We start from the raw sequence: 15,570 nt of genomic DNA, 5'->3' as shown, positions 1-15,570 counted from the left end.
TGGGACACCGTAGGAAAGAGAAATAAAGCTGAATGTCATCTGCATAGCAGTGAGAGAATTCGTCCTTAAAGAGGGAGCAGATATAACAACAAAGGCCCCAGAACTGGACCCTGTGGGACACCGTAGGAAAGAGAAATAAAGCTGAATGTCATCTGCATAGCAGTGAGAGGATTCGTCCTTAAAGAGGGAGCAGATATAACAATAAAGGCCCCAGAACTGAACCCTGTGGGACACCGTAGGAAAGAGAAATAAAGCTGAATGTCATCTGCATAGCAGTGAGAGAATTCGTCCTTAAATAGGGAGCAGATAGAACAACAAAGGCCCCAGAACTGAACCCTGTGGGACACCGTAGGAAAGAGAATTAAAGCTGAACATCATCTGCATAGTGAGAGGATTCGTCCTTAAAGAGGGAGCAGATATAACAACAAAGGCCCCAGAACTGAACCCTGTGGGACACCGTAAGAAAGAGAAATAAAGCTGAACATCATCTGCATAGTGAGAGGATTCGTCCTTAAAGAGGGAGCAGATATAACAATAAAGGCCCCAGAACTGAACCCTGTGGGACACCGTAGGACAGAGAAATAAAGCTGAACGTCATCTGCATAGCAGTGAGAGGATTCGTCCTTAAAGAGGGAGCAGATATAACAACAAAGGCCCCAGAACTGGACCCTGTGGGACACCGTAGGAAAGAGAAATTAAGCTGAACATCATCTGCATAGCAGTGAGGGGATTCGTCCTGAAAGAGGGAACAGATATAACAACAAAGGCCCCAGAACTGAACCCTGTGGGACACCGTAAGAAAGAGAAATAAAGCTGAACATCATCTGCATAGTGAGAGGATTCGTCCTTAAAGAGGGAGCAGATATAACAATAAAGGCCCCAGAACTGAACCCTGTGGGACACCGTAGGACAGAGAAATAAAGCTGAACGTCATCTGCATAGCAGTGAGAGGATTCGTCCTTAAAGAGGGAGCAGATATAACAACAAAGGCCCCAGAACTGGACCCTGTGGGACACCGTAGGAAAGAGAAATTAAGCTGAACATCATCTGCATAGCAGTGAGGGGATTCGTCCTGAAAGAGGGAACAGATATAACAACAAAGGCCCCAGAACTGAACCCTGTGGGACACCGTAAGAAAGAGAAATAAAGCTGAACATCATCTGCATAGTGAGAGGATTCGTCCTTAAAGAGGGAGCAGATATAACAATAAAGGCCCCAGAACTGAACCCTGTGGGACACCGTAGGACAGAGAAATAAAGCTGAACGTCATCTGCATAGCAGTGAGAGGATTCGTCCTTAAAGAGGGAGCAGATATAACAACAAAGGCCCCAGAACTGGACCCTGTGGGACACCGTAGGAAAGAGAAATAAAGCTGAATGTCATCTGCATAGCAGTGAGAGAATTCGTCCTTAAAGAGGGAGCAGATATAACAATAAAGGCCCCAGAACTGAACCCTGTGGGACACCGTAGGAAAGAGAAATACAGCTGAACATCATCTGCATAGCAGTGAGAGAATTCGTCCTTAAATAGGGAGCAGATAGAACAACAAAGGCCCCAGAACTGAACCCTGTGGGACACCGTAGGAAAGAGAATTAAAGCTGAACATCATCTGCATAGTGAGAGGATTCGTCCTTAAAGAGGGAGCAGATATAACAACAAAGGCCCCAGAACTGAACCCTGTGGGACACCGTAGGAAAGAGAAATAAAGCTGAACATCATCTGCATAGCAGTGAGGGGATTCGTCCTGAAAAAGGGAACAGATATAACAACAAAGGCCCCAGAACTGAACCCTGTGGGACACCGTAAGAAAGAGAAATAAAGCTGAACATCATCTGCATAGTGAGAGGATTCGTCCTTAAAGAGGGAGCAGATATAACAACAAAGGCCCCAGAACTGGACCCTGTGGGACACCGTAGGAAAGAGAAATAAAGCTGAATGTCATCTGCATAGTGAGAGGATTCGTCCTTAAAGAGGGAGCAGATATAACAATAAAGGCCCCAAAACTGAACCCTGTGGGACACCGTAGGACAGAGAAATAAAGCTGAACATCATCTGCATAGCAGTGAGAGGATTCGTCCTTAAAGAGGGAGCAGATATAACAACAAAGGCCCCAGAACTGGACCCTGTGGGACACCGTAGGAAAGAGAAATAAAGCTGAATGTCATCTGCATAGCAGTGAGGGGATTCGTCCTTAAAGAGGGAGCAGATATAACAATAAAGGCCCCAGCACTGAACCCTGTGGGACACCGTAGGAAAGAGAAATAAAGCTGAACATCATCTGCATAGTGAGAGGATTCGTCCTTAAACAGGGAGAAGATATAACAATAAAGGCCCCAGAACTGAACCCTGTGGGACACCGTAGGAAAGAGAAATACAGCTGAACATCATCTGCATAGCAGTGAGAGAATTCGTCCTTAAATAGGGAGCAGATAGAACAACAAAGGCCCCAGAACTGAACCCTGTGGGACACCGTAGGAAAGAGAAATAAAGCTGAACATCATCTGCATAGTGAGAGGATTCGTCCTTAAACAGGGAGAAGATATAACAATAAAGGCCCCAGAACTGAACCCTGTGGGACACCGTAGGACAGAGAAATAAAGCTGAACATCATCTGCATAGTGAGAGGATTCGTCCTTAAACAGGGAGAAGATATAACAATAAAGGCCCCAGAACTGAACCCTGTGGGACACCGTAGGACAGAGAAATAAAGCTGAACATCATCTGCATAGTGAGAGGATTCGTCCTTAAACAGGGAGCAGATATAACAGCAAAGGCCCCAGAACTGAACCCTGTGGGACACCGTAGGACAGAGAAGTGGACGAGGAGCTGCAGCCACAGAAAATTATGGTTCTGATAGATATGAATTAAGATATTAAATTGACTTTAGTTTTGAATTAGTACTTTTATAAATGAAAATAAACAGTTTATTTTTCCAACATATTTATTAGATTTCATGTTCCTCCCCAGAGTAACTCGTCTTCTTCAGACTCCAGCAGAGACAGGAAAACTCCTTCATTTCAGATCTGTGAGCTTCTTCTGGGCTCCAGGTTTGTTTTGGTTCTGCTGCAGAAGTCGACATCTTCAAAAGGTCCCAAAACTTTATTTAAAAGGCTTTAAAAAGTAGACAATTATTCTTCATTGAGTTTAATTAGTTAAACCCAATCGAACAGCTGAAGAAGCATAAATGCAGAATGGTTCTGATCCAACTGACGACTGTATGGATTTGATCTTAAAACTAATTATTTAAGCACCAACGAAGAAGAGCTGTTTCTTCTCCATTGTTTTATGATAAGAGCCCAGTTTGGGTGACAGAACTAAAAGAAAAGCACCTTCATGTTTGTTCTGATGACCTCTGAACCAACTGGACCTGGTGTTGGACCTCAGGTTCTGAGGCCTGCTGGCTGACATTGGCTGTACTGAGGCAGACCGGCGATGATGGCGTCGAACCAGGAAGTAGGACAGCAGCGGTGCAGGAAGGGGAGGAGCCAGCCCATCTTTCCGGGGGTGTACAGGGGTCTGGGACAGACGGCCAGCACAGCGTGAAACATGTCCTCGACCACAGGAGACAGATCCACCGCCGACTGCTGCGACATGATGGACAGACAGTGGGGCGCAGACGAGATGTACGCCTCCCCGTAGTCCGCTCTGGCTTCAGGGGAGACGGCGGCGAGGAGCTCATCTTTGTACCGAGCGACGTCATCTCCATCCCCGAAGATGTCTGAGAGGAAAGATTTTATCAACCAGCTGCGTCACACTGACAGAAACACACAGATCAGCGGGACAGCTGCTGACCAGGCTCCGCCCACTCAGCCAGGCCCCGCCCACTATCACACCTCAGCTAGGCTCCGCACACTATTCCACCTCAGCCAGGCCCCGCCCACTATCACACCTCAGCCAGGCTCCGCCCACTATCACACCTCAGCCAGGCCCCGCCCACTATCACACCTCAGCCAGGCTCCGCCCACTATCACACCTCAGCCAGGCCCCGCCCACTATCACACCTCAGCCAGGCTCCGCCCACTATCACACCTCAGCCAGGCTCCGCCCACTATCACACCTCAGCCAGGCCCCGCCCACTATCACACCTCAGCCAGGCTCCGCACACTATTCCATCTCAGTCAGGCTCCGCACACTATTCCACCTCAGGCCAGGCTCCACCCACTATTCCACCTCAGTCAGGCTCCGCCCACTATCACACCTCAGCCAGGCTCCGCCCACTATTCCACCTCAGCCAGGCCCCGCCCACTATCACACCTCAGCCAGGCTCCGCCCACTAACACACCTCAACCAGGCCCCGCCCACTATCACACCTCAGCCAGGCCCCGCCCACTATCACACCTCAGCCAGGCTCCGCCCACTATCACACCTCAGCCAGGCCCCGCCCACTATCACACCTCAGCCAGGCTCCGCCCACTATCACACCTCAGCCAGGCTCCGCACACTATTCCACCTCAGCCAGGATACGCCCCTCAAGCCAGGCTCCGCCCACTATTCCACCTCAGCCAGGCTCCGCCCACTATCACACCTCAGCCAGGCTCCATCCATTACTCCACCTCAGCCAGGATACGCCCCTCAAGCCAGGCTCCGCCCACTATTCCACCTCAGCCAGGCTCCGCCCACTATCACACCTCAGCCAGGCCCCGCCCACTATCACACCTCAGCCAGGCTCCGCCCACTATCACACCTCAGCCAGGCTCCGCACACTATTCCATCTCAGTCAGGCTCCGCACACTATTCCACCTCAGGCCAGGCTCCACCCACTATTCCACCTCAGTCAGGCTCCGCCCACTATCACACCTCAGCCAGGCTCCGCCCACTATTCCACCTCAGCCAGGCCCCGCCCACTATCACACCTCAGCCAGGCTCCGCCCACTAACACACCTCAACCAGGCCCCGCCCACTATCACACCTCAGCCAGGCCCCGCCCACTATCACACCTCAGCCAGGCTCCGCCCACTATCACACCTCAGCCAGGCCCCGCCCACTATCACACCTCAGCCAGGCTCCGCCCACTATCACACCTCAGCCAGGCTCCGCACACTATTCCACCTCAGCCAGGATACGCCCCTCAAGCCAGGCTCCGCCCACTATTCCACCTCAGCCAGGCTCCGCCCACTATCACACCTCAGCCAGGCTCCATCCATTACTCCACCTCAGCCAGGATACGCCCCTCAAGCCAGGCTCCGCCCACTATTCCACCTCAGCCAGGCTCCGCCCACTATCACACCTCAGCCAGGCCCCGCCCACTATCACACCTCAGCCAGGCTCCGCCCACTATCACACCTCAGCCAGGCTCCGCACACTATTCCACCTCAGCCAGGATACGCCCCTCAAGCCAGGCTCCGCCCACTATTCCACCTCAGCCAGGATACGCCCCTCAGGCCAGACTCCGCCCACTATTCAACCTCAGGCCAGGCTCCGCCCACTATTCCACCTCAGCCAGGACACGCCCCTCAGGCCAGGCCCCGCCCACTATTCCACCTCAGCCAGGATACGCCCACTCAGCAAGGCTCCGCCCACTCAGCCAGATTGGGTCAAGAGGTCGTCCTCTAAGGTACTGAGCTTCAAAGTGACGCTGCAGAGGGTCACCTGGTGGTCCGGGCTGCTGCCTGGAGGAATCGTGGGCGGAGCCAGTTGTTTGGTTGCTGAGTTTTAACATAAAAATACATCAAACCAAGAAATGTCTCATAAGAAGAAAGCAAACACAGTTAGAGCATGACAACATGTGAAGGACAACAAAGAGAAAGCACCCACTTGTTCTGAAGCCAGCGGGCTGGATCAAGGCTACTTTGACCCCCCAGGCGGACAGCTCCAGCCTCATCACTCTGGACAAGATGCTCAGAGCCGCCTTGGAGGCTCCGTAAGCTCCCAGCATGGGCATGGGCACCTCACCTGGAGAAAGAGGCATTCAATGTCACTGAGGCTCAACGACCAGCACAGAACCTGAGAGTTACTATGGAAACGCTGCGTGAAATAAAGCAGTTTTACAGTAAAATCAGCCCAAATGACGTACCTGAACGTACCTGAACGGGTCGCAGACGTACCTGAACTTGTACAGACGTACCTGAACTTGTACAGACGTACCTGAACGGGTCGCAGACGTACCTGAACTTGTACAGACGTACCTGAACTTGTACAGACGTACCTGAACTTGTACAGACATACCTGAACTGGTACAGACGTACCTGAACTGGTACAGACGTACCTGAACTTGTACAGACGTACCTGAACGGGTCGCAGACGTACCTGAACTTGTACAGACGTACCTGAACTTGTACAGACGTACCTGAACTTGTACAGACGTACCTGAACTTGTACAGACGTACCTGAACGGGTACAGACGTACCTGAACGGATCGCAGACGTACCTGAACTGGTACAGACGTACCTGAACGGGTCACAGACGTACCTGAACTTGTACAGACGTACCTGAACGGGTCGCAGACGTACCTGAACTTGTACAGACGTACCTGAACTTGTACAGACGTACCTGAACTGGTACAGACGTACCTGAACGGGTCACAGACGTACCTGAACTTGTACAGACGTACCTGAACTTCTACAGACGTACCTGAACTGGTACAGACGTACCTGAACGGGTCACAGACGTACCTGAACTTGTACAGACGTACCTGAACTTGTACAGACGTACCTGAACGGATCGCAGACGTACCTGAACTGGTACAGATGTACCTGAACGGGTACAGACATACCTGAACTTGTACAGACGTACCTGAACTTGTACAGACGTACCTGAACGGATCGCAGACGTACCTGAACTGGTACAGACGTACCTGAACGGGTCACAGACGTACCTGAACTTGTACAGACGTACCTGAACGGGTCGCAGACGTACCTGAACTTGTACAGACGTACCTGAACTTGTACAGACGTACCTGAACGGGTCGCAGACGTACCTGAACTTGTACAGACGTACCTGAACTGGTACAGACGTACCTGAACTTGTACAGACGTACCTGAACTGGTACAGACGTACCTGAACTGGTACAGACGTACCTGAACGGGTCACAGACGTACCTGAACGGGTCGCAGACGTACCTGAACGGGTCGCAGACGTACCTGAACTTGTACAGACGTACCTGAACTTGTACAGACGTACCTGAACGGGTCGCAGACGTACCTGAACTGGTACAGACGTACCTGAACTGGTACAGACGTACCTGAACTTGTACAGACGTACCTGAACGGGTACAGACGTACCTGAACTTGTACAGACGTACCTGAACGGGTACAGACGTACCTGAACGGGTCACAGACGTACCTGAACGGATCGCAGACGTACCTGAACGGGTCGCAGACGTACCTGAACTTGTACAGACGTACCTGAACTTGTACAGACGTACCTGAACTGGTACAGACGTACCTGAACGGGTCGCAGACGTACCTGAACTTGCACAGACGTACCTGAACGGGTACAGACGTACCTGAACTTGCACAGACGTACCTGAACTTGTACAGACGTACCTGAACTTGTACAGACGTACCTGAACTTGTACAGACGTACCTGAACTTGTACAGACGTACCTGAACCTTTACAGACGTACCTGAACTTCTACAGACGTACCTGAACTGGTCACAGACGTACCTGCCATGCTGGACACGTTGACGATGCGTCCTCTGGAGCGCCGCAGCAGGGGCAGGAACAGCTGGCACATGTGCACGGCAGACAGGAAGTTGGTGTCCATGCAGCGTCTGAAGGCGGCGAGCGGCTGCAGCTCTGCGACCACGGGGCAGTGCAGGACTCCTGCATTGTTCACCAGAGCCCACAGACCTGCAGAACATGGACCGAAGGGAGGCTGAAACCCTAACCCCAGAAGTGACATCACAAGGTGTTTCTGCCAGCTTGGTTTACCTTTTCTGAAGCGCCTCCACACTGAATAAAACAGGCTAAAAGTCCCACAGAACACAGAAAATGAGTCTAAGGCTGTGTTTCAGCTGCCAAACAAGTTATTTATTTTATTTATTCAGCTTCACTGGCCGTAAAAACGCAGACAACAGAGATCATTATTCGACCAAATCGTTCTCGATCGGGACACATTGCATCAGTTTGTAACCCTGAGGGTTCCCCAGAGTTACTTCTGGATGTGCAGGGTTCAGCTTAATCTATAATTATTACATTTATTACATTTATTTATAATTATTATTATCCAGAACGTCGATCAACGTGACGTCTTCACTGAGCTTTCGAAGTTCTACATGGAGGGAACGCGTTGCAGTTCACCTCCATGCCACTAGGGGGTGTGGCTGTGTGTTTGTGTGGTTTCAGGTTACAGCCGAATCCTTGCTTTATCTTCTGGTTACAGTTAACAACAGTAACCAACGGCAACCGAGGTGGAGCAGCTGTATTTGCAGCTGGAGCTCATCAGTATTGAAGAACAAATGCTTAAATTGGAAATGTTGAAGCAGGCAACAGAGAAGACATTTGCGGGGGGGGGGGGCTGAACGGGTGAATCTACAACCTGGATGAACAAATGCACTTTAGATAATTTCGAATGTCAACGAGCTTCTTGGCCGTGTTCAGCCATTAAAAACGGAAAAAACAACTGCTGGAAACTACGTTCTGAGCGGACCGAACGGACCAATCACAGCCCTTACGGCCCTCGTTGAGGCGACGGGTCAAAATGAAATGACGGAGAACCATAAACTGCGACTTACGCATTGCCATGGCAACATAGAAACGTGGACAAAGTAAAAAAATGCATTTTTTTATGCTTTATTTAACTGACTGATTGTAATCCAAACGGGGCTTCATTACGACCCCAGAATGAAGGCAAACAGCACGCTGCTTTCTGCACCTTTCGAATGTCGTTTCTACGCATTTTAAGCGTTTGGCGTGTTGAGAAAAATAAAGCACAGCGCGGGACGTCATTTCCTGCAAAAATGTGCAATAAAATGTGAAGCAAAAGTACAAAAATCATTGGAGTACGTTGGTTCATGAGACCAGGCTGGATTTTCCCCTCTAACCTCTGACCTCCTCACATGGTTCCTGTTAATTATTGACAACCTGACAGAGTAGAGAGTTGTAGCTGCAACTTGGGAAAGATATTAATTGCTTCTAATTCTAATTGCTTCTACCTAAAAAGTACACCCAGTCCCAGCTTGCGTATTTGGTAAGTTCAGGTCAGAAGTACGACCTCCACAGGATGCAGCTCAGTTATTCTACAGGAGGGCATCAGGTCACTTTTACCTCCACACTGGTCAGAAACAGCCAGCAGGGCTGTGTTTTCATCTCATTACAGCTGATAATTAACATCTGAGGTTATATTGGTGCTGATAAAGACTGTTGGAGGGAGGATAAAGTGGAAGGTAGCAGTGGTCTTCGTTAGAGAAAACAACAGGAAGGAAGGAACAGAAACAGGAAATAAACCTTTAAAATGGCGCCATGAAGCAGCAGAACGGAGTCACCGCTCAGAAAACATCAAAGTCAAATTCTAAATAGATTTTAACTGTGAGGCGACCTCATATTTGAAGGTTAAACAGCTACTTTACCTCCTAAAATCACCCAAGAACACACTCCCAGACAGAAACACTGGAATACTGTAAGACTATTTCCTTTATCTGGGCTGCAGTGCATTCTGGGTACCAGGCTGCAGTGCATTCTGGGTACCAGGCTGCAGTGCATTCTGGGTACCAGGCTGCCCCCAAGTTCACACAAGTCAGATGCATCCTGGGTAAAATGGGCGGAGCAGGAACACATCCAGGCACGTGGACTGTAGTTTGAACTGGAACGGTTTGGACCCCTCTTCGGTGAGGTGTCCCTCAGGGCTCAGTTTTAGGCCCCCTACTGTTTTCTATGTATGAGCTCCGACTCGAGCTTTGATTTCAACAGATCACTGACGCTGAATTTATCTTCCGTTAGGAAGGACTCGAACTCAGCGAAACTGCTGCTCCACTGTCTTGATGATAAACTGTTCAAAATGCGATGATATATGATGGTTATATGGATGCTGATCTAAAGCTGGACAAACAGATCAAGGCAGCTGCTGAAATCATGTCTTTAAAGGCAGAATTTAGAGACATTAATTCATTGGATTAATGCACTTTCCGTAGGAGCTGGTGCACCCTCCATCATATGAGCACATTCCCCCTATTTTAGCCTCTCTTTACTTAACTTTAACTTAACTTTTAGGATCAATTTTAAAACGGTTTAATTGGTTTAATTGCCTTGCTCCATCCTACTTTTCTGAGCTTTTCTGAGATCTGCTGCTCCACATTAGACAGCCTATGCAGTGTCAGGTTATAAATCTCTCCTTAAAACGCACCTTTTCACACCTTACACCATGTCAGACGTTGATCTCAGAGGTTTTAAGTGATTTTGTGTTATTTTAGGCCTGTTTAAAACAGGCCTAAAATATGGTGTTTTATACATGAAGCTGGAGTGACATCACAGCCGAGTGACATCACAGCCGAGTGACATCACAGCCGAGTGACATCACAGCCGAGTGACATCACAGCCGAGTGACATCACAGCAGAGTGACATCACAGCCGAGTGACATCACAGCCGAGTGACATCACAGCCGAGTGACATCACAGCCGAGTGACATCACAGCCGAGTGACATCACAGCCGAGTGACATCACAGCCGAGTGACATCACAGCAGAGTGACATCACAGCTGAGTGACATCACAGCCGAGTGACATCACAGCCGAGTGACATCACAGCCGAGTGACATCACAGCAGAGTGACATCACAGCTGAGTGACATCACAGCAGAGTGACATCACAGCCGAGTGACATCACAGCCGAGTGACATCACAGCCGAGTGACATCACAGCAGTGACATCACAGCGGAGTGACATCACAGCTGAGTGACATCACAGCAGAGTGACATCACAGCCGAGTGACATCACAGCCGAGTGACATCACAGCAGCATCAATGGCCTGTTTCCAGGCTCCTGGGGGTCTCACCTGTGTCAGCGACCTGGCTGCAGATGTACCCGAACGCCGTCTGCGCCTGAGAGCTGTCGGTCACGTCCAGCTGCAGCACCTGCAGGTTCTCCAAGGCTCGCGCCCTCAGCCGCTGAGCTCCGGCCCCGTCCACGTCCAGCACGGCGGCGAACACCTTCAGGCCGGCCGCACTGAGCCGCACGGCCAGCGCCTGCCCAAAGCCCGAGTCGCAGCCTGGGGGAGGAGACGGAACAACCAGGTCAGAGATGCTGCCTCACTTCAGCTCGAACCACCTCAGAAACAACATGTTAACAGGAACTGACTCAGTTTTCAGCTCCTGGAACATTTATCGAGCTTCACTGTGATCCAGAACCTTCACTTCAGCTGTCAATCTTCCCAGGAGTGGACGTCCCAGCAAGTTCACCCCAAGGTGAAAAAGCCCAGAGCTACATCTCAGACTCTACAGGCCTCAGTTAGCATGTTAAAGGTTAAAGGTCATACATCTCAGACTCTACAGGCCTCAGTTAGCATGTTAAAGGTTAAAGGTCACCCCAAGGTGAAAAAGCCCAGAGCTACATCTCAGACTCTCCAGGCCTCAGTTAGCATGTTAAAGGTCAAAGGTCACCCCAAGGTGAAAAAGCCCAGAGCTACATCTCAGACTCTCCAGGCCTCAGTTAGCATGTTAAAGGTTAAAGGTCACCCCAAGGTGAAAAAGCCCAGAGCTACATCTCAGACTCTACAGGCCTCAGTTAGCATGCTAAAGGTTAAAGGTCACCCCAAGGTGAAAAAGCCCAGAGCTACATCTCAGACTCTACAGGCCTCAGTTAGCATGCTAAAGGTTAATGGTCACCCCAAGGTGAAAAAGCCCAGAGCTACATCTCAGACTCTACAGGCCTCAGTTAGCATGCTAAAGGTTAAAGGTCACCCCAAGGTGAAAAAGCCCAGAGCTACATCTCAGACTCTACAGGCCTCAGTTAGCATGTTAAAGGTTAAAGGTCACCCCAAGGTGAAGAAGCCCAGAGCTACATCTCAGACTCTACAGGCCTCAGTTAGCATGTTAAAGGTTAAAGGTCACCCCAAGGTGAAAAAGCCCAGAGCTACATCTCAGACTCTACAGGCCTCAGTTAGCATGCTAAAGGTTAAAGGTCACCCCAAGGTGAAAAAGCCCAGAGCTACATCTCAGACTCTACAGGCCTCAGTTAGCATGTTAAAGGTTAAAGGTCACCCCAAGGTGAAAAAGCCCAGAGCTACATCTCAGACTCTACAGGCCTCAGTTAGCATGTTAAAGGTTAAAGGTCACCCCAAGGGGAAAAAGCCCAGAGCTACATCTCAGACTCTACAGGCCTCAGTTAGCATGCTAAAGGTTAAAGGTCACCCCAAGGTGAAGAAGCCCAGAGCTACATCTCAGACTCTACAGGCCTCAGTTAGCATGCTAAAGGTTAAAGGTCACCCCAAGGTGAAAAAGCCCAGAGCTACATCTCAGACTCTACAGGCCTCAGTTAGCATGCTAAAGGTTAAAGGTCACCCCAAGGTGAAAAAGCCCAGAGCTACATCTCAGACTCTACAGGCCTCAGTTAGCATGCTAAAGGTTAAAGGTCACCCCAAGGTGAAGAAGCCCAGAGCTACATCTCAGACTCTACAGGCCTCAGTTAGCATGCTAAAGGTTAAAGGTCACCCCAAGGTGAAAAAGCCCAGAGCTACATCTCAGACTCTACAGGCCTCAGTTAGCATGCTAAAGGTTAAAGGTCATGACAGCACAGTTAGAAAAAGACTGAACAAGGATGGCTTGTTTGGAAGGGCTGCAGGAGAAAGCCTCTTCTCTCTAAAAAGAACATGGCAGCACAGCTTAGGTTTGCAAAGCTGCATCTGAACAAAGCTCAAGACTTCTGGAACAATGTCCTTTGGACAGACCAGAGCAAAGTGGAGATGTTTGGTCCTAATGCACAGCAGCACGTTTGGAGGAAACCAAACACAGCAGATCAGCACAAACACCTCATAGCAGCTGTCAAGCACGGTGGTGGAGGGCTGATGATCTGGGCTGGTTCTGCAGCCACAGGACCTGGGCACCTTGCAGTCATTGAGTCCACCATGAATTCCTCTGGATACCAAAGTATTCTAGAGTCAGATGTGAGGCCATCTGTCCCACAGCTAAAGCTGGGCTGAAACTGGCTCATCAACAGGACAAAGATCCCAAACACAGCAGCAGATCTACAGCAGAATGTGGGAAAAAGAGAAGAATCAAGGTGCTGCAATGGTCCAGTCAGAGTCCAGACCTCAGCCTGACTGAAATGCTGTGGTGGGACCTTAAGAGAGCTGTGCAGAAACCAAAGCTGCAAACCTCAATGAGTCCAGACCCTGGGTTAAAGAGCAGAGATGCTGTCAGAGTGGAGGACCCTCAGGTGGAAGCAAAGCAGTTTCCTGTCTGAGGACTCTGCTTTTATCAGAAATTCCACCCCCAGCTCAGCTTCCTGCTCATCCTGTCGGTGCAGTCTAACTGGACACCTGCCGGACTTCAGGTGAAGCGGAAAGAACCGAGTTCACATGGAGGCGGAGGTCAGAACACGAGACATACCGGCTTCAGAGATAAAAGGTGGTGGGATGATCCTAACAGACCCGATTCTGCAGCCTCAGCTGCTGTGCTGGGCCCTGATTGGCTGACAGAGCTCTCTAGGTGTTCTCACCTGTCACCAGCACGGCTCTGTCCTGCACCGGCAGCAGCTTCCGTCTCCTCGCCGCCACACAGAACCCCGCGAAGCAGCAGCAGAACAGGACCGCCCCACACAGCACCAGGCGGGCGTGCAGGCAGGCCCCGCCGAGGGCCACAGAGCAGGTGTCACACCTGTAGCCGCAGATCTCAGACAGCTTCCAGGATGCTGCCACAGCGCAGATGGCAGCAGCCGCCGCCGTCCACACCTCCATCCTGCCGCCGCTCAGGTCCAACTGCCGCCTCCACAGGCGCGTCACACCTTAACTCTGACCTGAAAGGCCCCGCCCACCCCACCCCAAACCCTCCCAGGTATGCCGGGCGCGTGCCAGCAGGTGTGTTTCTGGAACAAAGAGCAGCTCGCATTCCAGAACTCCGACTACAAGAACTTCACAGCCAGTTCAAGAACAAAATGTGACAAATTCTGACCGTCCGAAGACGTGTAAAAGGAGCTGACGTCACACTCAGCTCACCTGGTTACCGTAAAGAAGTCGTGCAGATGACTCACCTCCACCTCCACCTGAGCTGCTCTGCCATCTGCAGGCAGCAGCTGGAACTGCAGCCACTGAAGACCGAGTTTTCAGACTTTTATCACCATTAAAACCCGTCCAAACATACCAGCTTTAGCGGTTTAACGTCTCAGTTTACCGGAGAAAATCCACGCAGACACGGGGAGGGTTACATGCCGCCATTTTTTATCAAACGTCCCGTCATTCCGACACTTTTTTCCTCCTATGGCGGTGTGTTTTTCTTTTTTTAACATACCGCCATCCCGACAGTTCCTTTTAAAAGCCTCTTTTTTACCCAAAACATATGTTTTACATAAATACGCCCTAAAGTTTGGCGCATCAGAAGGAGAAGTGTCTCCTTTTATCGACGCAGGGCAAAGACTAAAACACCGACATGCTGTACAAATAATAACTGAAAGGTGGTGAGAATGATGATGATCGTTGTTTTTTCTGTTGGAAGGACTCAAACTCTGCTATTTGTTGAAGGTCCTGCGTTTAAAACGGCGAGGCTGGACCAAAAGGTTTGATCCTCTTAGACTAAACAACAAGATACTCGCGGAAGAGCTGCTGTTACAGAAATAATGCCAAACTTTGGTTGTGTAGCACATTTTAATCGTGCAAAAAACAAAAATAGGATGGATTATATCGCATAGTTTATCCAGTCTCCGGTCTTTTAAGATGCTGTTTTTTTAGGCCCACAGCCTCGCAAACAAACTTTAATAATCTATTATAAAAATCCCCGGAATTTCAAATATAAAAACACAGATATTAATGTAACTCTGGCTGAAGCTGATTAAGCAGAAATACAGTGTCGGTGAGCTGTCACAGCCAGCTGGAGCGGAGCTCTCCACAGAGCGCATGCGTCATTTACTGTCATCATATGCAAAAGTAATAATTGCAATTACAGATATCACGGCTGCTGCACAGGACACAGTTGCGAGCACTCTGCCTTGCCTTGCCAATGGGAGAGGAGAGAAATGACAGCATAGAACGTATAAAACACAACAAAATGCAGTAAAAACGTTTATTTATGTTATTCACGTGATTTATACTCGCTCCAATTATGGGAAGCGCGGATGGGCTTTGCACATTTGGCACAAACACACAGCCTTTTATACAGCCTGTTGATATCTTAAGGACCTAACTGGTCACACCTGGGAGTAAATGTCATGTAGAGATTGTTTTTACAGCTGAACATATAGCTTTCATCCTCAAACCAACGTGGGAGAGCCCGAAGACGCATGTGCCAGACGCACAGAGGCATGCGTAAAACCAATTTTGACCACTTCATGCTGTTTATTTGCTTTCTTTTAGTTAACTTTCGTTTCTTTTGGATTCTTGTGCGTGTTATGGAGCCGTTTTGGTCCATGTTTGTAAGCCTTTTTTTCCTGTGGCATTGGCGTGTGTGATTGAAAACCACCGCGGTGTGCTTCTCCTCCTCCGGTTGCCC

The 15,570-nt window shown here is 49.8% G+C and overlaps 1 protein-coding gene across 1 annotated transcript; it reads right to left on the bottom strand.

Annotated features, from left to right (window-relative positions):
• Positions 1–3,261: 3,261 nt before the first annotated feature.
• On the bottom strand, positions 3,262–14,303 carry hsd17b2 (hydroxysteroid (17-beta) dehydrogenase 2). The gene is made up of 7 exons (XM_072385348.1): positions 14,280–14,303; positions 14,085–14,176; positions 13,589–13,854; positions 10,929–11,141; positions 7,606–7,791; positions 5,755–5,892; positions 3,262–3,718 (listed from the first exon to the last, which is right to left on the bottom strand). Exons 1-7 carry the CDS (start codon positions 14,301–14,303, stop codon positions 3,381–3,383), a joined length of 1,257 nt encoding a protein of 418 aa, XP_072241449.1. The 3' UTR covers positions 3,262–3,380.
• Positions 14,304–15,570: the final 1,267 nt, after the last annotated feature.

The sequence above is a fragment of the Leuresthes tenuis genome, unplaced genomic scaffold, assembly GCF_036924035.1.
Source record: "Leuresthes tenuis unplaced genomic scaffold, fLeuTen1.0.hap1 SCAF_5, whole genome shotgun sequence".
NCBI lineage: Eukaryota > Metazoa > Chordata > Actinopteri > Atheriniformes > Atherinopsidae > Leuresthes > Leuresthes tenuis.
This window is presented reverse-complemented; position numbering and strand designations above follow the sequence as displayed.